The sequence below is a fragment of the Salvelinus sp. IW2-2015 genome, linkage group LG21 (assembly GCF_002910315.2).
Source record: "Salvelinus sp. IW2-2015 linkage group LG21, ASM291031v2, whole genome shotgun sequence".
NCBI classification, from domain to species: Eukaryota; Metazoa; Chordata; class Actinopteri; order Salmoniformes; family Salmonidae; genus Salvelinus; species Salvelinus sp. IW2-2015.
The window spans coordinates 2,173,170-2,195,962 of record NC_036861.1 but is presented as its reverse complement, the minus strand read 5'-3'; the positions used below and the strand labels follow the sequence as shown (position 1 = coordinate 2,195,962).

General features: G+C 42.1%; 2 protein-coding genes across 4 annotated transcripts; both read left to right on the top strand.

Moving 5' to 3' along the window:
* The first annotated feature begins 812 nt into the window (after positions 1–812).
* On the top strand, positions 813–10,305 carry LOC111982442 (SWI/SNF-related matrix-associated actin-dependent regulator of chromatin subfamily E member 1). 3 transcript variants are annotated; one of them, XM_024014010.2, is made up of 11 exons: positions 819–947; positions 2,009–2,059; positions 2,422–2,474; positions 2,970–3,074; positions 4,282–4,362; positions 4,668–4,799; positions 4,999–5,170; positions 7,259–7,431; positions 7,626–7,727; positions 8,383–8,623; positions 8,843–10,305. In XM_024014010.2, the coding sequence occupies exons 2-11, from the start codon at positions 2,053–2,055 to the stop codon at positions 9,064–9,066; spliced, it is 1,290 nt and encodes a 429-aa protein (XP_023869778.1). In that variant the 5' UTR covers positions 819–947; positions 2,009–2,052; the 3' UTR covers positions 9,067–10,305. The 3 variants fall into 3 exon arrangements, with proteins under 3 accessions (XP_070289906.1, XP_023869778.1, XP_070289905.1); XM_070433804.1 differs by lacking the exon at positions 819–947 and adding an exon at positions 985–1,263; XM_070433805.1 differs by lacking the exon at positions 4,668–4,799 and having other exon boundaries at positions 813–947.
* Positions 10,306–16,367: 6,062 nt separating this feature from the next.
* On the top strand, positions 16,368–20,724 carry LOC111982255 (C-C chemokine receptor type 7). The gene is made up of 4 exons (XM_024013799.2): positions 16,368–16,478; positions 18,734–18,780; positions 19,202–19,626; positions 19,891–20,724. The coding sequence occupies exons 1-4, from the start codon at positions 16,463–16,465 to the stop codon at positions 20,546–20,548; spliced, it is 1,146 nt and encodes a 381-aa protein (XP_023869567.1). The 5' UTR covers positions 16,368–16,462; the 3' UTR covers positions 20,549–20,724.
* The last annotated feature ends 2,069 nt before the right edge of the window (positions 20,725–22,793 follow it).

Here is a 22,793-nt window from a genome sequence, read left to right as displayed (position 1 = left end):
TAGAGATGACTCCGGGATGCTGGCCTTCAAGGCAGAGTTCCTCTGTCTGGTGTCTGTGTTCTTTTGCCCATCTTAATCTTTTCTTTTTCTTGGCCAGTCTGAGATATGGCTTTTTCTTTGCAACATYGGCCCTCAATGACAGATCGCCACTGCTAACAAAATAGGAGATATGAATAGACCAGCCTTGGCTTTTCTGAAAACCCTTTTTGTTAGTGAAGCAGAATGTATATAGCTAAGTTTCATGCTTGGGTGACGTAAGCAATATTTTTGTCATTTTTATTATATGGAATTTGAAGCTAAGGATAATAGCTCTTGGCAAGCCATGGAATATGAAAATGTATGGTTAGAATGAATGAGCAAGATTCATTCTTCTGCCATAAGCAGCAGCAGCTCAACCTTGGATCAGTGCACCAATGACAAGACCTGTCATCATGTAACTGCAGCAGCATAGTTCAATTAGTGCAGTTTATATCGGTTATGTATRAATTATAAATTGTTAATGAATTCTTGCAATGTCGTCCTTATTGTATGTTCATGTTCATCACTGATTCATTCATACTGTAGTTCACTATAGTGAAACCGTGTATTCAGAATATTTGATTCCAAATCAGTAATTGGTTAATTATGAAGTTGATAGTCTGAAATCCAGTATTATATTGCAAAATCATCACAAATGTGTATTCATTACGTAGCAATTATTTTTGTAATATATTGATTGAAAAATTTTAGCAATGAAATTAGGTGATTCAATTTAGAGTAGGCTAGCCTTGGGGTGTAATGCAAACATAATGCCCTTAACAGAGGAGAAAGGAATAGTTCTGGAAAWTTCTACTGAAATCTGTGTGGACCCCATATATATATATATAAATATTTCATTCTGAGGACTGTTTCTGCTAGCTAAACCTGATTCTAGCCACACACACTGGTGGGGGACAAAGGATTTTGGGGTGAGTTTGCTGGCCATTACTTTCACTTGCTTGCTATGTGAACTAACCAAAATATGAAAAGCAATAGTATTCATTAATTGATTTATGTTGAATAGTCTTTCAATTGTATGTCAAGAATTTCTGTAAAATGCCACTTTTGTTTGAATAACAGATTTACAGATAAATGCAAGGTGATGATGTGACTATATTGTGACAGCTCTAGCTAGCAAATAGCTTATTCATATACAGCGTAGGAGGTAGTGGCTATCAAGCTAGCATGGTGCTTGCTAAATTCTCTGATCCAAGGTTTTCCATTGCAAAATCCACATCCAAAACGGTTCGGGTATAGTCACTGTTAATCTGCTGTTTTAACGCCTCAAATCAAAATTGAAATGTTTCAGAGACAGCTAGATAGCTAACGTTAGCTTGATTTAATCTGAATGCTTAGTGGCTAGCTAATGCTAGCTACCTGACAACGTATGCGGAGTATCAAATACAATATTCTGTATTTTAGCTTTTGTTAAATAATTTAAACTGCAGATTATTCTCCAAAAGTTACCAAGCTAACTGATTGTGTTATCTACGTTTGCATGCTAATCATCTGCTGATCAGATGGTCCAAGTTAGCCAGCTGGCTAGCTATAGCTAGTAGCTGCAGATACTAAGCAAGTAACGTTAGTTAGCTCAACGTTACTAGCCTCGCTAGCTAGCACAGCTGGGTGTCAGCCAACTACGCAAGATGACAGAGCTTTATTTTCCAGCAAATGCATTTCGATTTATCTGATTTATTTGCGCATGTGCAATTATAAGCAAATGCCATTCCAAATAGTGTAAGCGATGTTTTTGGACGCGAACAGCTTGCYAGKCGTCACATCAACCCCCTGTCATGTTCATGCCTGTCCACTGACACTGTTGTGATGTTGCATATACGTCGTCTGACATCATTTTGGCACCAACATCTCTTTTGTCCTCCGTCTCAAGCTACTTACTTTCTTTCCTATTCAATTTTTAAAGTACTGTAATAACAAATGAAGTTAATGAAACACCTAAATGCTTTCCCCCATTATAATGTGTTTATTACAGACCCAATGACTGGAATAAATTGATAGAATTCTTCCTCTGCCAAGATGTCAAGTAAGAAATTGTTTGCAATTATTCAAGTTTAGCCATCAGATAATGCAAATATGAGTACTTCTGTTTGGTCTCTGATAAAGCTGGGCAACTATGGCTACAAAAATGTGAATTTACAAATGTATATGTTATCACAATAAAATAAATTGTGTTTCAGCATGAAATATTAACTTCTGGTAGCCTATATGATTTCCTAGTATTATAATTGATAGGTTAATAATTAGCCGTCATGTATTTGCTGAGAGAGAAATAGAAAATCACACAATTCAGATCTACCTTGATGGGATTGATTTAATCAACATTGAGAGATGTAAAAGGCAGCTTTTTGCCTTGATTTTAACATCTCACCTTTTCTTTCATAACAGAAAGAGAAAGAGAAAGGCCATATGCCCCTCCCCCTCCCCCAGCCCCTACAACAGTAAGTATTTCTGATGGCACATGGGAAGCCATTTGGAAAGGGATGTCCCTTAATAACATTCATGCCGGCTATTATCKTTCAATGTTAACTTGCTACTGTCCACATTTTTGGGGGATAAMTTGTTTTTAAAAGTGGAATCCATTTGGCCATTTAATACGGTATACCCTGCAGATAGTCCTGTTACCACAGTAGAATTGGTCAATGCAATAGGCTTTGCAGTCTCAGATAATAAGCTCCACTCCCTAAGATGTGAGGTACCATATACAACATACTGTAGAGTGTAGACTATACATTATTTTCATTATAAACAACACTAATGTATAGATAACATTGCTGTCTTGATTATCCTTCTTGTTGCTTTAGGATGAGTGCAAGTCTTTTTACAGCTTTTCAACATTCATGTTTTCACCAGTTTTTCATWGATTTTGTCATCGGGTTACCCCATTATTTTATGTTATTTCTCATCTGTGTTTCTGTCTCATTTGTTTCCATCAGCAATTGCCCAACACCCCCGGGTTTGTGGGGTACAACCCCTACAGYCATCTGGCTTACAACAACTACAGGCTGGGAGGGACAACAAGCAACAACAGTCGGGCAACGGTAGGAATAATGACGTAGAGAAAACCCCGGGATAAAAYGCGAGACACAGAAGGAAACTAACATCAATATTTAAAATAACTATCTAGTTTGATTGAAACAGCCTCATCTAGCTTGCTTAGTAAAACTCAGTAATAACGTATATGCARATATGAGCTATAACAGCTCTTGACAACTTTGCTCTTTGACTTTGTTTAGAAATAGTACTTTTTCCAGGGCTTATAAGAGCAGACATTCTTGAACAGACAGACAGTATGATTCGTCTAACCCATTCCATTACCAAGGCTTTCTGAGATGTATGCCATCCCAACGTTCCTCTACTGCCTTCATCATACTATACTAATAGTCTCCCGGGTGGCGCAGTGGTCTAGGGCACTGCATCGCAGTGCTAGCTGCGCCACCAGAGTCTCTGGGTTCGCGCCCAGGCTGGGCTGGGTTCGCGCCCAGGCTCTGTCGCAGCCGGCCGCAACCGGGAGATCCGTGGGGCGACGCACAATTGGCATTGTCATGTTTTGTCTTTGATCATGTCTTGTCCCTGTGCTTCCCTCTGCTGGTCTTATTAGGTTCTTTCTCTTTCTCTCTCTCTATCGTTCCGTTCCTGCTCCCAGCTGTTTCTCATTCTCCCTACGACCTCATTTACTCTTTCACACCTGTCCCCTATTTTGCCCTCTGATTAGAGNTCGCTCGATCCTGCCCTTCAAAGTCTGCATTGCTGATAGCCATGCTAAGTAACCCATGCCATCAGCGTTGCCATGGCATTATAGACCCAATGCTTGGCATGGGTTTCGGCTGCTACGGGAATAATTCAGTCGCTGCATGCAAGCTGTGGTTGGCACTCGGATTCTGATAATGGCATTATGTCACGCAGTGTGCAAATCTCAGCTTTAGCGAGGTTTTGTATTTTCTTCCATCAGCGTTACTCAATCATAGTCTCTGTGTGACTTCTGTACACTGGCTGGGCTCAAACAGGCTTGAATTAAATGAAGGTGATTGAACTGATGGTTTTGTAGTTTGATGCGTCTTTGTTGGGAYTTTTTACAAATACTTTGTTGAAGGTTRGAGGATCAACTATGTGGATGCGTATTCACCTGCAGGGTGGTTTTCAGTCGAAACTTTGCTTCKTGTAAAATTGTATGACTAGACATTTTTAGCACCAGCTGGTGTCCAAACTTTGAATTTTGAATCTTATAAGTGCCTTTTTATTTCCCAGAATTCTTCAGGAATAAACATTCCAAAGCCACCCAAGCCGCCAGACAAGCCGTTGATGCCRTACATGCGATATAGTCGCAAGGTAAGTTGTCTACACGTAACATTACTTACACCCAAACTGCTCCATCGTGCGCACCATTGCAAGACATATTAAAATACTGTACTATGCACTTTAGCCAGGGTTAGAGACGAGCACTCTTAATTTACACTACACATCGTCTGCCCCATGTGTCCATGCAGGTAGGTGTGAACTGTGAAACTAGACATACAGCAGCCTAGCCATTAAGAGCACTACAGACAGACTGTGGGATATCTCCCTGGAGAGTTTAAACACGGCCTCCATAGGTTTGTGGAGATAATGAGCCCCTGTCTGGTTCTCATCACCAGGTTTGGGATCAAGTAAAAGCCTCCAATCCCGATCTGAAACTATGGGAAATTGGGAAGATAATCGGTGGCATGTGGAGGGACCTCACTGATGAGGAGAAACAGGATTACTTGAATGATTACGAAGCAGAGAAGGTTGGTTTGTTTTACCGGGGTGTTTATTTACGGGGTTGTTATGGGTGACCAGTAACAAGTGTCTCCAACAGTTGTCAGAAGGGTCCCTCCAGTCATCATTCCTTCCTTTGTAAAAATACTGAGTAACTTTTCTTCARTGTTGAATAGTTTGTTTTTGCATTGCAGGGGCACGTGTCACATGTTTGTCTCTCCTCTACAGATTGAGTACAATGAGAGCATGAAGGCCTACCACAACTCTCCAGCCTACCTGGCTTACGTCAACGCTAAGAGCCGCGCCGAGGCCGCTCTGGAGGAGGAGAGCCGACAGCGCCAGTCTCGTCTCGACAAGGGCGAGCCGTACATGAGTATCCAGCCAGCCGACGACCCAGATGGTAAGACGCTCTCAGCACTACTAGTATTACCATGTCAGTCACACTCTGGTTCCCACACCATGTTTCAGCAACTKTGACAATACCGTGTCAATTTCTATCCCTACACTACCTCTTYGTGTTTGTCACACTTGCTACTTGACCTTATAGGCCCCACTCCATTTCAGCTCTGTCGTATAAGTCTGGGCCCTGTATTTGARATCAGTGGCTTCACTGAGTTCCAGTAAGAAACAAGGCAACAACACATCACATAGAAACATACATCAAAACTGGACTTCTGAATTACACCCTACAGGAAATGATGCTTGTCTCGTATCGAGCTGGATAATGGTATACAGGAAATGCATAAAAAAATCTTGTGGTAGCTGGAACCACCCAAGATATAAAAATGTGATGGTTAGTGTCCCTATGGGTTAATTTCTCAACAAGCTGATTACATTGATGACTTCAAAAAGATTTGCCACATCAGTTGCTTTATAGATGCAGAGAATGGGGAGAGTCTGAACAAATTGTTCCGTTGGTTTTGGAGAAAAAGCACCCAAAAAATGGAACAAGGCGTTGGAGATGGAACGTTGGATGGAGATGATGATCATTTTCGAATGACGTCTTTCTCCGCCATAAAATGTACGATGTTAATATGAAGCCAAAATTGTATTTCTCGCTCCCAAATGCACAGACAAATGCACCATCTTGCCCCCATTGCTATTTTCAAAGGGTAGCATCCTTCACARACTTCAAATGAAATGGGTTTTTGACTACAGCAATAAATCACTTAATTTATTTMATCACTGCAGTTTTTTGATTTTTTTGTCAATTGAATGACTTTTGGCCCAACGTGGAATGAATGAATTCTCCATGTGTTCAATAAGAAGTTGACCTCATTAAAGCGACAATTTCTTCTCCTACATTTATGACTTACTTTGATGTTAGTGTTATAGAGGACAGCTTCATTTGACCCTGGATTTAAAAGAAAGGTGTCATGTACTTAGAGCTTGGATGTTCACTTAGTTTCGCAATATCCTCCAGTTTTTCTGGGAAATAATAAAAGCCAGAGCGCCAGTAAAAACCACCAAGACGTTTCTGGAGTAAACGAGTAAGGTTATTGAGAGGTAGAGAGAGAGAAAGATGTATCTTTATCTCTCTACCCACACATGGATATCAAATCAAATCAAATGTATTTATATAGCCCTTCTTACATCAGCTGATATCTCAAAGTGCTGTACAGAAACCCAGCCTAAAACCCCAAAAAGCAAGCAATGCAGGTGTAGAAGCACGGTGGCTAGGAAAAACTCCCTAGAAAGGCCAAAACCTAGGAAGAAACCTAGAGAGGAACCAGGCTATGAGGGGTGGCCAGTCCTTTTCTGGCTGTGCCGGGTGGAGATTATAACAGAACATGGCCAAGATGTTCAAATGTTCATAAATGACCAGCATGGTCAAATAATAATAATCACAGTAGTTGTCGAGGGTGCAACAAKTCAGCACCTCAGGAGTAAATGTCAGTTGGCTTTTCATAGCCGATCATTAAGAGTATCTCTACCGCTCCTGCTGTCTCTAGAGAGTTGAAAACAGCAGGTCTGGGACAGGTAGCACGTCCGGTGAACAGGTCAGGGTTCCATAGCCACAGGCAGAACAATATCAATACCATTCACTACAACAATGTTGAAACTTCCTTTGCAAATGTGTATATTCAAGCATATTCAAGTATATTCATGTATATTCAAGTATATTCAAGTATATTCATGTATATTCAAGTATATTCAAGTATATTCATGTATATTCAAGTATATTCATGTATATTCAAGTATATTCAAGTATATTCATGTATATTCAAGTATATTCATGCAACAAACATGTAAACAGCCAAATATGCAGACATTTCCGACTGAAATAAATGATTCAACCAAACGTAGGTATGTCAATGTTAAGCTATGTCCAATTAAGATATGCCAGATCAGATTTATTTCCTGAAGCCTACCACATCTACACTTGTTGGGTGGGAACTCTCCGCTCTTTACCCATTGACAGTTGTATTCGTTGAGCCCTGATAGACACACAGCCCCCGCCACATGCCTTTTCCATTCTCCTTCCCAGATTACGACGACGGATTCTCCATGAAGCACTCGGCTGCCGCCCGTTTCCAGCGCAACCACCGGCTGATCAGCGAGATCCTGAGCGAGAGCGTGGTCCCCGACGTGCGCTCCGTCGTCACTACCGCCCGCATGCAGGTCTTGAAACGGCAGGTCCAGTCTCTTATGGTGCACCAGGTACGCTGGTGTCTGTCAGTCTTCAGTCAGTCTTCTATCAGTCTTCCTAGATACATATAGATACCCAGTCATGGCCTTGTTGTCATGGTAACMTGGATATCAGATCCTTTCTCYTTATTTGATACTTGAGTAGTAATTAAAAAACAGGTAATCAGTCAGGTAAATTGGCAGGTCTCTGTGTGTCTGGTCCACAGAGGAAGCTGGAGGCGGAGCTACTTCAGATTGAAGACCGTCACCAGGACAAGAAAAGGAAATTCATCGATGCCACAGAGTCTTTCAACARCGAGCTGAAAAGGGTATGGGATCATCATCCGGGAACTTGTACGCAAAATCTATTGTGTTGCACATAGTAAGTATTACAGCGTTGACCTCAGGCTATGTGGAATGGGACAGTTCTGCATTGTAGAGATCCGCAGCTGCTGACTTTATCCATGTGTCCTGGCTAACATGCGGCGTCATCACTTAGAATCTGAAGACTGACTCGGTGCAGTTCTGAATCCATATGCTGCACTGTGTAGTCCATACCCCAGGTGGCGCCATTTACTTAGAGTCAATTTACTTCCTCTATGCTTCACAATGGGCAACTCAATGAAATAAAATGATTGAAAGGGGGATACCTAGTCAGTTGTACAACTGAATGCATTCAAATGAAATGTGTCTTCCGCATTTAACCCAACCCCTCTGAATTAGAGAGGTGCGGAGGGCTGCCTTATTCGACATCCACGGCGCCCAGGGAACAGTGGGTTAACTGCCTTGCAATGTAGTATCATTGTAGAGGAAACAGGAACTGTGCCAAATCTGATCAAGGTGTCAACATTGTACTCTCTACTCACTGTCCATGTTACTAATCACAGTTGCACGGGTGTGAGATTGATTGCAAGATTAATAGCATTAWTCCCCAGCATTAATCCCCCGGTGGGGAGACTCAACATGTTGCCACTCTGTGCCCAGCTGTGTTGTATGAAAGTGGAGGTGGACATGGAGAAGATATCTGCAGAGGTCGCTGCGGCAGAGGATGCATCACGCAGGCGTATGTCGGAGCGGGAGAAGGAGGCGTCCACGTCCTCTAGCCTGGAGGAGGAGGAGAAACCAGTTGGCCCGTCAAACGGCAGCAAGAGCCAACAGGTGTCTGTCAGTGACAGCAGCAACAAGGAGAGGGAGGAGACGGAACCCAGCCCCATGGATACTGGTGGTGAGGCCCAACAGTATTAATCACTAAACCGTATGGTATTTTAATGTATGGTTCTGGTCAGGTTCTGGTCAGGTCCCCTGAGTTAGGTATATGGGGAGGTGCTTCTCTTGAAGAGATTGTCTGCTGAGCACATTTTACAATGTTATTTYCACGTTTGAAATTACATTGGTCCAAACGTGTTTGCTGTCCCCTTAATATTTCCTGCTTTCTTGGTTACAGAGAAGTCAAAGGCCTCGGAGGAGTCGATGGCTCGTCCTGCCAGTGAGGTTGAGGAGGGGGCGCCGTCGGAGGACAAGGAGAGTGTTCCGGAAGGGGTGATGGAGGACGGCACCAGTGACAGTAACACGGGGTCGGAGACCACCTCTGCYGTGACGGAGGACGCCCCGCCCAGCGAGCCAGCAGCCTCAGAGGGGCCRAGCAGGGCACGCCCTACCGCCCACTGAGGAGTCGACCTCTGACCTTAGGGCCGAGAAATGTCCATGATGCATCATTCCATCTCTACAGTCACACTCTGATGATAACACATTGTACATTAGTATCTATGTGAACCCAAGTTGTGTTTAGATGGGTTTTTATTTCCGATGGGAAGTTTGATGCAATTGTTTGAATCTTCAGAGCTCTGTTGGCAGGGTCAAAATAGACCTGCCGTCAATTTGCGAAGCGCTTCAAGTCCACAAAGCAAAGCAATTGTCCCAACTAAAGTGAATGACATCTAAATGGAGTCACAATTCATACGGTGAATTCACCGTATTTCTATCACAGACCGCAGTGCCAGTCGATAGCAACCAGCCATCACCTGTCAATATATCCAAACATATCTCTTGTCTTATTCTATGGTACTATATCTGGCAGACACTATGGTACTATATCTGGCAGACACTATGGTACTATATCTGGCAGACACTATGGTACTATATCTGGCAGACNTATATCTGGCAGACACTATGGTACTATATCTGGCAGACACTGGTACTATATCTGGCAGAGACTATAGTACTATATCTATATATCTGACTATAGACACCATTCATCTTACTGATTGAGGCTGGTTGTACAAACTGTCGCAAAAAAATAAGTTGTTCAATGTTTAATTACTTGTTCTTTGGAGTGTAATGTTATTGTTGCTTTCAATGTTATTTTTGCATGGTGTCGCACCTCCTCAAATGGAAGAGTTTGCTTAGTAGCGGAAGGGGTGGGGTGACTCTCTCTCGATATTTTTTAATGTTTACTCTAAGTATCAGTATTAAGTGACAGTATTGTCTCAGGAGTTAATAGAAATAAGTAGTTGTTTTCATTATTTATTATTATTCTTGTGYRTTKWGAGTCCTGGGCCCAGTCCATYYGTCCACCAACCTGTTGTATGCTACGAGTTCATCCATGCTGTACAGTTCTACCAGTCAGTGTTCCAAAGTCTGCTAGCTCTCAATCAAATCAAAAGCTGTACGCTTAGAACAACCTTTCACTGTTATGTTATTATGACCAGTAGTACAATGTTCAACTCAGAACAAACTCTTAAATGTTCATATGCAATGTAAGAAGCAGTGTTACAAGGTTTGCGTGAACGTGAGTGGTTTTTCATCTCATCCTTAAGCTACTTGGAAGAGCAGAGTGAGTCATCAACATACTGTCTTAAAAATCGATTTTGTTTGCCATATTTCTACCAATAAACTTTTCTACCCTGACATGAAGTTGTTGATGACAGGGTTTGTTTTCAATGTCTCACGCGTTGCGTATTGAACGGTAATCATTTAAGGTGGCGTGTTTGTTCATATTAACAGTTATTCCCACACTCAGGCTGAGGTGACAGAGGATAATTCCATGTTGGAATTCAAATCAAATGTATTTGTCACATACACGTGTTTAGCAGATGTTATTGCGGGTGTAGCGAAATGCTTGTGTTTTCAGCTCTGACAGTGCAGTAATATCTAACAGTAATATCTAACAATTTCASAACAATACACACAAATCTAAAGTAAAGGAATGGAATTAAGAATATATAAATATTTGGGCGAGCAATGTCAGAGCGGCATAAACTAAGACACAGTAGAATAGGATAGAGTACAGTATATACATAATGAGATGAGTAATGCAAAATATGTAAACATTATTAAAGTGACAAGTGTTCAATTATTAAAGTCTATGTATATAGGGCAGCAGCCTCTAATGTGCTAGTAATGGCTATTTAACAGTCTTTAACAGTCTGATGGCTTTGAGATAGAAGCTGTTTTTCAGTCTCTCGGTCCCAGCTTCGAGGCACCTGTACTGACCTCGCCTTCTGGATGATAGCGGGGGAAAACAGGCAGTGGTTCGGGTGGTTTTGTCCTTGATATCTTATTGGCCTTCCTGTGACATCGGGTGCTGTAGGTGTCCTGGAGGGCAGGTAGTTTTGGCCCCGTGATGCGTTGGGAAGACCGCACCACCTCTTTAGAGCCCTGTGTTGCACCTTCTCCACCACACTGTCTGTGTGGGTGGACCATTTCAGTTTGTCAGTGATGTGTACGCAGAGGAACTTGAAGCTTTCCACCTTCTCCACTACTGTCCCGTCGATGTGGATGGGGGTGTGCTCCCTCTGCTGTTTCCTGAAGTCCACGATCAGCTCCTTTGTTTTGTTGACGTTGGGTGAGACGTTATTTTCYTGGCACCACACGGCCAGGGCCCTCACCTCCCGTGTYGTCATTGTTGGTAATTAGGCCTACTACTGTTGTGTCGTCTGCAAACTTGACGATTGTGGCCTCCCGAGTGGCRCAGTGGTCTAAGGCACTGCATCACAGTGCTAGCTGWGCCACTAGAGATTCTGGGTTCGAGTTCAAGCTCTGTCGCAGCCGTTTGCGACTRGGAGACCCATGGGGCRGYGCACAACTGGCCCAGCGCTGTCCGGGTTARGGGAGGGTTTGGCCGGCAGGGATGTCCTTGTCCCATCGTGCATTAGCGACTCCTGTGGCAGGCTGGGTGCAGTGCACGCTGACATGGTCGCCAGGTGTACGGTGTTTCCTCCGACACATTGGTGTGGCTGGCTTCCAGGTTAAGTGGGCATTGTGTMAAAAAGCAGTGCGGCTTGGTTGGGTTGTGTTTCGGAGGACGCACGGCTCTCGACCTTCGCCTCTCCCGAGTCCGTACGGGAGTTGCAGTGATGAGTGACTACCAATTGGATACCATGAAATAGGTGATAAAAAAACATGATGATTGATTTGGAGGTGTGCATGGCCACGCAGTCATGGGTGAACAGGGAGTACAGGAGGGGGCTGAGCAGGCATCCTTGTGGGGCCCCAGTGTTTAGTATCAGCAAGGTGGAGGAGTTTTTTCCTACCTTCACCACCTTGGGGCGGCGCGTCAGGAAGTCCAGGACACAGTTGCACAGGGCGGGGTTCAGACCCAGGGCCCCGGGCTTGATGATGAGGTTGGAGGGTWCTATGGTGTTGAATGCTGAGCTATAGTCAATGAACAGCATTCTTACATAGGTATTCCTCTTGTCCAGATGGGATAGGGCAGTGTGCAGTGCGATGTCGATTGCATCGTCTGTGGATCTATTGGGCTGGTATGCAAATTGAAGTGGGTCTAGGGTGTCAGGTAAGGTAGAGGTGATATGATCCGTGACTAGTCTCTCAAAGCACTTCACGATGACAGAAGTGAGTGCTACAGGGCGATAGTCATTTAGTTCAATTACCTTTACTTTCTTGAGTACAGGAACAATGGTGGACATCTTGAAGCATGTGGGGACAGTAGACGTCGGTGGCACTGTGTTATCCTCGGTGGCACTGTGTTATCCTCGGTGGCACTGTGTTATCCTCGGTGGCACTGTGTTATCCTCGGTGGCACTGTGTTATTGTGACCCATTTGAACTGGCCAGCTTTTATTAGACATGAACTCTCAGCAGAATGTGTTACACTTCCAATGACTTATCATACACAATCTCTGGCACACAATACTGATGACAAATTTGAAACTATTTGTTAAAGATTTGGTCCACTGGTCTGTGTCCTCTGATCTACAAGGTACAAGGAAGTGGGTTTCCTGTTTTCAATATAGCACCACTCTTTCCAGCTGTCTGAAGTAGTGTTATCTTTTGTAGTTAACATTTTTAACCAACAGTATTTATATTGTATTCACCTGATGTGAGCAAAGGAGACAGGTAGAAGATCAACAGAGAAAAGAGACAGGTAGAAGATAAACTGATAAAAGGGACAGGTAAAAGATATACAGATAAAAGAGACAGGTAGAAGATCAACTGATAAAGGTACAGCTACAGACGTCTTCCTGTTAGCACACTTTGAAAAAAACGTCTGTCAATTTTGCAGCTAGATTCCATGTGCAGGAACCATACCAGCAGCCCCATATAATTTGAATTAGTAGAAAAGACATTCCTCTTCAAATCAACATCCGTGATGGGTGGACCGGGGACCTATTGAGTTTACCCATTTTTGCAGCTTATAATTGTCCGTTCTAATAATTATATTTCTATGATCTGCTTTCTGCAAAAGCGATGAGATTTGGCACAGCTTTAATGTAGGTGCAGAGGTGCACAGTTGTCCCTCTGCAGCAGTCACCTGTTGCACAGAATTGTGGTTAGTGTTTCTTTGCTGGTTTCTTTTCCTGAGCGCCTTGAATACTCAAAGCCGCAACCGCACAGGCAGACAGGTGTGCAGCWTGTGCAGAGTTGGCGGAGAGTAGGGGAGAATAAGACTGAACGTGCCCTTTACCGACAAAGATAAACTAAGACAGCAGTGGTACTGCCACAACTGCCGAAGCAAAAGTGTTGTGGTGGTAAACACAATGACCAACGTATACCGTATGAGTATTGGTGAAAGGGACTTTTGGAGAAATGACTGAGACTTTTGTGTAAATCCCTTATTTGTCGAGGTTGTCAAAGGGRACATGAAGAAACATTAGTATATCTCTAATATGTTGAATTAAACACACATGAAGCATTGATTGTAATGAGTCTGTCTCCCCTTTGAAATTCTCTACATATCAACTACTTGCTCTGGGAGGCCTGTTTTGTAGCTGTTGGTTTGGTAAGACACTTAAGAATAGTCCCTTCAATGCATGCTGTTCACAGAATGAGCATCCATCTTGTTTGTTACTTACTTACATAATTAATACACATTATCGAACAAAACAACAATTTATTGTGGAACTACGATTCCTGGGAGTGCATTCTGATGAAGATCATCAAAGGTAAGGGAATATTTATGATGTAATTTCGTATTTCTGTTGACTCCAACATGGMGGAGAAATGTTGTTTATATCTGAGCGCCGTCCCAGATTATTGCATGGTTTGCTTTTTCCGTAAAGTTTTTTGGAAATCTGACACAGCGGTTGCATTAAGAACAAGTGTATCTTTAATTCTATGTCAAACATGTATCTTTCATCAAAGTTTATGATGAGTATTTCTGTTATTTGATGTGGYTCTCTGCAATTTCTCTGGATATTTTGGAGGCATTTCTGAACATGGCGCCAATGTAAACTGAGATTTGTGGATATAAATATGCACATTATCGAACAAAACATACATGTATTGTGTAACATGATGTCCTATGAGTGTCATCTGATGAAGATCATCAAAGGTTAGTTGATTAATTTTATCTCTTTTATCTTTCTACTTTTGTGACTCCTATCTTTGGCTGGGAAAATGGCTGTGTTTTCTGTGACTATGTACGGACCTACATAATCATTTGTGTGCTTCGCCGTAAATCCTGTTTGAAATCAGACATGTTGTCTGGATTCACAACATGTGTAGCTTTAATTTTGGTGTCTTTCATGTGTGATTTCATGAAAGATTTATTTTTATAGTAATTTATTTGAATTTTGCGCGCTGCATTTCCAACTGGCTTTTGGCCAAGTGGGACGTTAGCGTCCCACATATCCCAGATAAGTTAAGTACAACCCAAAATAGTTCTACCTGGAGCCAAAAAGGGTTCTACATGGAACCAAAAAGGGTTATCTATGGGTCGGTTGAAGAACCCTTTTGGAACCGTTTTTTCTAAGAGTACATACAGTACATGTATTGTAATGATAATCAGTATGCCCTGTTTGTCCGGAGAGCTTTTCTTACCTTCATCCCTGCTCCACCTGAAAGTACAGCCAGACAAAAGTAAAAAATACAATTAAAATCAAGGTCTAACATCAGCTGTAAACTCAATCGGAGATGGCATGGGCAATTTCATCAACATCTAAGCCTCTTGATACCTGTATACTTCTGGCCCTTCTTTGGACCACTGTGTTAAACAATCCTCCAGGCGAGCTTCAATGCCATACAACTCTCCTTCCGTGGCCTCCAATTGCTCTTAAATACAAGTAAAACTAAATGCATGCTCTTCAACCGATCGCTGCCTGCACCTGCCCACCGTCCAACATCACTACTCTGGACGGCTCTGACTTAGAATATGTGGACAACTACAAATACCTAGGTGTCTTGTTAGACTGTAAACTCTCCTTCCAGACTCACATCAAACATCTCCAATCCAAAGTCAAATCTAGAATTGGCTTCCTATTCCGCAACAAAGCATCTTCACTCATGCTGCCAAACATACCCTTGTAAAACTGACCATCCTACCAATCCTCGACTTCGGTGATGTCATTTACAAAATAGCCTCCAATACCCTACTCTATAAATTGGATGCAGTCTATCACAGTGCATCCGTTTTGTCACCAAAGCCCCATATACTACCCACCACTGCGACCTGTACGCTCTCGTTGGCTGGCCCTCGCTTCTAACTCGTCGCCAAACCCACTGGCTCCAGGTCATCTACAAGACCCTGCTAGGTCTTGTAGATGATAGCCCATACATAGCCCATCTATAATTTAGCTCAAACAACTACCTCTTTCCCTACTGTATTTATTTATTTATTTATTTTGCTCCTTTGCACCCCATTATTTCTATCTCTACTTTGCACATTCTTCACTGCAAATCAACCATTCCAGTGTTTTAACCTTTGGTATATTGTATTTACTTCGCCACCATGGCCTTTTTTTGCCTTCACCTCCCTTATCTCACCTCACTTGCTCACATTGTATATAGACTTATTTTTTTACTGTATTATTGACTGTTTGTTTTACTCCATGTGTAACTCTGTGTTGTTGTATGTGTCGAACTGCTTTGCTTTATCTTGGCCAGGTCGCAATTGTAAATGAGAACTTGTTCTCAACTTGCCTACCTGGTTAAATAAAGGTGAAATAAAATAAAAAATAAAATAAAATTGATAAGTAATGGGGTTGTAACGGCGAGGTGAGAAACCAAATCTATACAAATTTAGGACCTATATATTGTGTTCTCAATGAACTGATSTAGCMTKTTCTTCACTGTAGACTACAAAGAAAAGTAAGCCTCAACAGCACAAGCGTAATGGTGTTATCTTTCTAGTGACTGTGGGTTGAAAATAGAACAGACAATACATTTTCCCTCGACCATTGCAGTCACTGAGATCTTTGGTGTGTCTGAGTGTCTKTGCTGAACAAAATGAACACTAATTTCCTCTCATAGTGTGCAATAGCTGTATGCAGCAGTTCAACAGCAATGTTCAATAGGTAATGAATCACCAACTACAAGTGGGAGGCAGTTTTATCTCTCTATACTGTCATACAAATTCTGAAACCTCAAATTGTTCTTCACAATGCGTAAAACAAACAACATTTGCATTGACTCTCATTCCTTGTCATTGTTTTTCACAAGACACCCCGGGGGAGTAAAGGTGTTAACTATGAACCAGGGGCACTTTTTTTATAGTATAGTTCAAAGGGGAATCTAGCACCTGACACAGCCTCATCTAGACTAGCGGGGCTGTCTCTCTACTTTCACAACCTGAGTACAGAGAGAAAGTGCAGTTGTAACTCTCAATCAACATGACCGCTGTCAAAGGTGAGCACATCATTCGATGTTTCATACATTTTTAGAAATGTTCGAAAATGTATTTGATTATTCATAGGATATTAGCTTCCTGCAATTTTTCAACTAATAACAACTTTTATCAAAAGGAATATAAATACATTTTGTTCTAAGATTTATTTATCCAATAAATAAATAGATAAATKAATATGTATTGTATAAGTAGGGGTTATATTGAATTAAAKTACTAAAAAGGCACTACTACGGGGCAGGATTAGCAAAACAGTGTGTCCAGTCAATTGCTGCATGCATGTAGACAATGATATACGAAATTAGCACATGTGCTTCCGTTAGGTGAACACAGTGTATGTGATGTAGGGTGCTAAGATAGAAAGGCTGATAACAAGCCATACAGCTGTATAGCCACAGTAGGCTATAATCATTCAATTGAGCTTCTACTTCTTATTAACACAATATCTGTGAATCGCTGACATCTGCTGCCCTTGTTAAATTACCGTTTTTTAACTGTTGATTAACTTTTTWAAGTGTTTCAAATCAATTGAGTATAGAAATACTGAAACTTGAACCAGGTTTGTAAGACTGAGATTGTTGCAGGTACAGCCCCAGTTTACTCATGACACGTTTTGTAACCGAGTCACTTCTGTTTTGAAGGTTATAGCCTTTCCAGTTTTCTGATCATGTGATGAGTCAAAGGGGGATTTTTGAAGTCGTTTTTTGTTTCTTTGTTTCTTTTTGTCTCTTAAAAAAAAAGATAGATTTAATGCTTTTCATATTTGGGTATGCTATCAAATCAAAATCAAATCAAATGTATTTATATAGCCCTTTACATCAGCTGATATCTCRAAGTGCTGTACAGAAACCCAGCCTAAAACCCCAATCAGCAAGCAATGCAGGTGTAGAAGCACGGTGGCTAGGGAAAACTACCTAGAAAGGCCAAAACCTAGGAAGAAACCTAGAGAGGAACCAGGCTATGAGGGGTGGCCAGTCCTCTTCTGGCTGTGCCGGGTGGAGATTATAACAGAACATGGCCAAGATGTTCAAATGTTCATAAATGACCAGCATGGTCAAATAATAATAATCACAGTAGTTGTCGAGGGTGCAGCAAGTCAGCACCTCAGGAGTAAATGTCAGTTGGCTTTTCATAGCTGATCATTGAGAGTATCTCTACCGCTCCTGCGGTCTCTAGAGAGTTGAAACAGCAGGTCTGGGACAGGTAGCACGTCCAGTGAACAGGTCAGGGTTCCATAGCCGCAGGCAGAACAGTTGAAACTGGAGCAGCAGCACGGCCAGGTGGACTGGGGACCTGTCTCTTATACACATCTAGATGTGTATAAGAGACAGACGGTTGGGCTCAGGTCCTCAGAGAGAGAGAGAAAGAGAGAGAGATAATTAGAGAGAGCATACTTAAATTCACACAGAACACCAGATAAGACAGGAGAAGTACTCCAGTTATAACAAACTGACCCTAGCCCCCTGACACATAAACTAATGCAGCATAAATACTGGAGGCTGAGACAGGAGGGGTCAGGAGACACTTTGGCCCCATCCGATGATACCCCTGGACAGGGCCAAACAGGAAGGATGATATCTTTGAACAACCGATCAATTGGTGCATCCCCTTCTGCTACCACCAGATGTCCTGCTATGTCTTTTGTTGCACACTGTACAACAGCGGTCCTCAATTACATTCATCCGTGTTAATATTTTTCCTTGAGTGGATGGTCAGGGGGCCGGAACATATGATTTGTACACTGCAAATTAACTGCAAAAATCCCAAACAGATATAGTATTTGACAAAAGAAGAATCATTTCAAACCTTGAATACATTGAGATACGATCACATATGCCTCTTTATTTATGCATGGGAATATTTGGGAACAGATTATTTTTTTTAAAAATCACTTTGAGCTGATTTCCTGGTGATTTTCCAGTGTTTAAAGTCCAACAACAAACACTTTATGCTCAGAAAACTTAGGGGGACAAATAAAATCACCTGTGGGATGAATTTGGCCTGTAGGCCACTTATTGGGGAACCCTGCGGTACAAGCTAAATACCTAACAGTTGAGACAACTCAAATTCATTATTGACACTTACAAAAACAATATGTGCTAATAACAAGGGACATCGACTCCTATGTAGCATCATAAGGGACGTGTCTTGACCTCTTTCCAAAGGTTGTTCTTATAGTCAACTACTGTAACATATCAGTCTATTTATCGATCAACAGGTACTCTAGAGCTTTAACCACACCTTATCTGATTTTCAGATACACGAATCTTAGTACCCGCTCTGCTGATCTGGACCTACTTTGAGGTAAGAACAATGGATGAACACAATCTTCAGTATACCAGATCATACAATATTATTTGTATGAAGTATTAACAGTCTTTTGATATCATTTTTTCCCGACAACCATTTAAATGATATGTTGATAACTCACTTAATAACATGACACGCACTCTACCCACAGAAACGCACAAACACTACACTGGTACTAACCACAGTCTTTCATTCAATAGCATACTGTATAGCGCAACTTCCTCTCAGGAAGTGGTATACTCATCTGAAAGCATGTCAGTTTATCAAGGGGCCAGATGCAGGGTACATTGTGTCTGCTTCATTTTGGACCCAGTTCCCTGAACCTGAACACTTGATTAGAATTCAAGGCATTCGATTACACCGGTCAATCATYAATTATCCTGATTTATAGTATGTCCCATTGTCTTTTTTTCAGAATTGCTTCTCTCAGAATGAAAACATGACTACAGAGTTCACCACTGAGTACACTGATTACTCCACAGACAAGAATGAMTTGGATTATGACCATTGGACCCAGCAATGCCAGAAGGAATCCAACCGCCACTTCCGCTCCTGGTTCATGCCCACCTTCTACTCCCTCATCTGCTTCCTCGGTCTGGTCGGTAACATCCTGGTGATCGGTACCTACGTCTACTTCAACCGGCTGAAGACCGGGACCGATGTGTTCCTGCTCAGCCTGTCCATCGCTGACCTGCTGTTCGCCGTGTCGCTGCCCCTCTGGGCGACCAACTCCATGACGGAGTGGGTGCTGGGSCTGTTCATCTGCAAGGTCATGCACACCATCTATAAGGTCAGCTTCTACAGCGGCATGTTCCTCCTCACCTCCATCAGCGTGGACAGGTATGTTATTGCAAATGCGAACGCGTTCTCAAAGACTAACCTGGTTAAATAAAAGCCTGATCGAAACGTGTTGCAGTGTGCGTCCTGCTGTGACCTAATAGGCTGATCTGCTCCTATCTCTGCTGTGACCTAATAGGCTGATCTGCTCCTATCTCTGCTGTGACCTAATAGGCTGATCTGCTCCTATCTCTGTAAATATTTGTATATATGAGCAGATATATGAGGCTACTATATAAAGCCTACTTTTTGTAATTTTTCCGACAGGTACTTCGCCATCTCCAAGGCCGTCTCTGCCCACCGCCACCGCTCCACGGCCGTKTTCATTAGCAAGGTGACCTCTGTGGTCATCTGGGTGATGGCGCTGGTCTTCTCTGTGCCCGAGATGTCCTACACCAACATCAGCAACAAGACCTGCACCCCCTACACCGCCGGCTCAGACCAGGTGCGCGTGGGCATCCAGGTGAGCCAGATGGTCCTGGGGTTTGTTCTGCCGCTCCTAATCATGGCCTTTTGTTACGGCGCCATTGTGAAGACCCTGTGCCAGGCCCGGAGCTTTGAGAAGAACAAGGCCATCAAGGTGATCTTCACTTTGGTGGCAGTCTTCCTGCTCTGCCAGGTGCCCTATAATCTGGTACTGCTGCTGACCACTCTCGACGCGGCTAAGGGGGGCAACAAGGAGTGCATCTACGACAACAGCCTCCTCTACGCCTCTGACATCACCCAGTGCCTGGCTTTCCTGAGGTGCTGCCTCAACCCCTTTGTGTACGCGTTCATCGGGGTGAAGTTCCGCCGCGACCTCCTGAAGCTGCTGAAGGATCTGGGCTGTATGAGCCAGGAGAGATTCTTCCAGTACACCTGTGGAAAGAGGAGGAGTTCAGCGGTCGCCATGGAAACCGAGACCACAACCACTTTCTCCCCCTAAAGCTGCCAATGCTGCCTAATCTGATTGCCTTTTCAACATGGACAAGACCTTGTGCACAGCCTATGTTAATTTCTGATTATATTTCAAATGTTTACTTATAAGTGTTCTGTAGGTCACTTAAAAGGTCTAAAGGACATATATGTTTAATGTATCAGACAGCTTACTTGTCGTCACCAGGAATTTATTTGGATCAAGTCTATACCATTACATTTTTTCCTGTTATATAGCTGCCAGTGGAGGACTAGCACTGTAAATACTCAATATCTTTGTATTATTTCTGTGTTGTTTTGAGTCTTATTTCCGAAGTCTTGTAAATAAAATAAAAAATAAAAAAGGTGTACTCTGGTCTCTAAACTATAATTTGACACCTTGTTCAAGTGACCACTTGTTCAACAACCCACATTAAAAAATACTAAAGTATTCTAGGGTATAAATACTGTGGTATTCACTGTAGTGTTTTTGCAGACTTACTGTAGTATTTACTGTAGTGTTTACTGTAGTATACTGTATACTGTAGTATAAATGCTGTAGTAAAATAAAACTGTAGTATATACTATAGTAATTAATGTAGTGTTTTTACAGGTTGTACTATACTGTAGTATTTACTGTAGTGCTTTTGTAGACTTTAGTATACTGTAGTATTTACTGTAGTGTTATTGYAGATTGTAGTATACTGTAGCATTTACAGTAGGGTTTTTGCAGACTGTAGTATACTATAGTATTTACTGTAGTGTTTTTGTAGACTGTAGTATACTGTATTATTTACAGTTTTTGCATACAAGGTGTTTTTGTTTTACTATCTTTGAAATAGAAGTGGAGGCTTTCTCCTTCAGGAAACCTACTGGAGAAMTACTAAARCAGCACATTTTTCATAACCTGTATGTAGGTAGGACTGGGGTCTGAACAGCTAGTTCAGTGCTTCTGCTCTTTTCTATAACCTGTAGGGAAATGAATATGTGGTCTATACTTGCCATGTATGTTTCTCAGTTATGGTGGCACAAATTGCGATACAGGGGAGGGGAATGGGCAGGGTATATGCAAATTAAATAATGTAGTGTTTACTATAGTAAAAAAAGTGTAGTGTTTTTGTGGACTCTAGTGTTTTTGACATTACTGCGGTTAATACTGTAGTATTTACCAGAGGTGGGACCAAGTCATTGTTTTACAGTAAGTCTCAAGTCTTAGCACTCAAGTCCCAAGTCAAGTCCCAAGTCAAGACAGGCAAGTCCGAGTCAAGTCTCAAGTCAAGACTGCCAAGTATCAAGTCAAGTCTCTAAACTTTGAGTTTCGAGTCCTAAACAAGTCATAATGTGCTCTTCACCAAATGTAATAACATTTCATATTTTTAACAAGAGTAATAGTTAGTATATTACATTTACGCAAATCATGAATGCTTTTAAAAATATTTATATATTTATTACTTTCCAAATAAACGTTATATTTCCATGGAAATACATGGGTAGCCATGAGAAAGACCCCCCCAATAGTGACCGACTATCGCTATGGGGCGCAATCGAGCGATGTAGGCTTGTACACAATTGCCCAACCTTAACAAACACACACACACACACACACACACACACACACACACACACACACACACACACACACACACACACACACACACACACACACACACACACACACACACACACACACAAGAGTAGTCTAACGTATGTCAATGGTTTAAGAAACAGCAGTAACATCCGGCAGGATTTAGGCTACCAGCTGCTGTCCGATTCAAACTGTAATCCGTTAAATGAAGAGTTGATGCGCTGCACACTTTAAAAAAAAGCTTCATTTTTTATATTTGGGCTTGGGGAGGGTATCAAGTCAGGTCGAGTCATAAGGCTCAAGTCCAAGTCAAGTCACGAGTCATTGGTGTTAAAGTCAAAGTCGAGTTGCAAGCCATCCTATTTGTGACTCGAGTCTGACTCGAGTCCAAGTCATGTGACTCGAGTCCACACCTCTGGTATTTACTATAGTATTCTACAGTATATTACAACATTCTATAGCAGGGCTGCCCAACCCTCTTCCTGGAGATCTACTGTCCTGTAGGTTTTCAGTCCAACCCTAATTTAGCGTATCTGATTCTGCTAGTTAAGGTCTTGTTGAGCAGCTAATAAGTAGAATCAGGTGTGTTAAATTAGGGTTGGACTGAAAACCCACAGGACGCTAGATCTCCAGGAAGAGGGTTGGGCAGCCCTGTTCTATAGTAAGTACTACACATGATCGAGGGATTCTA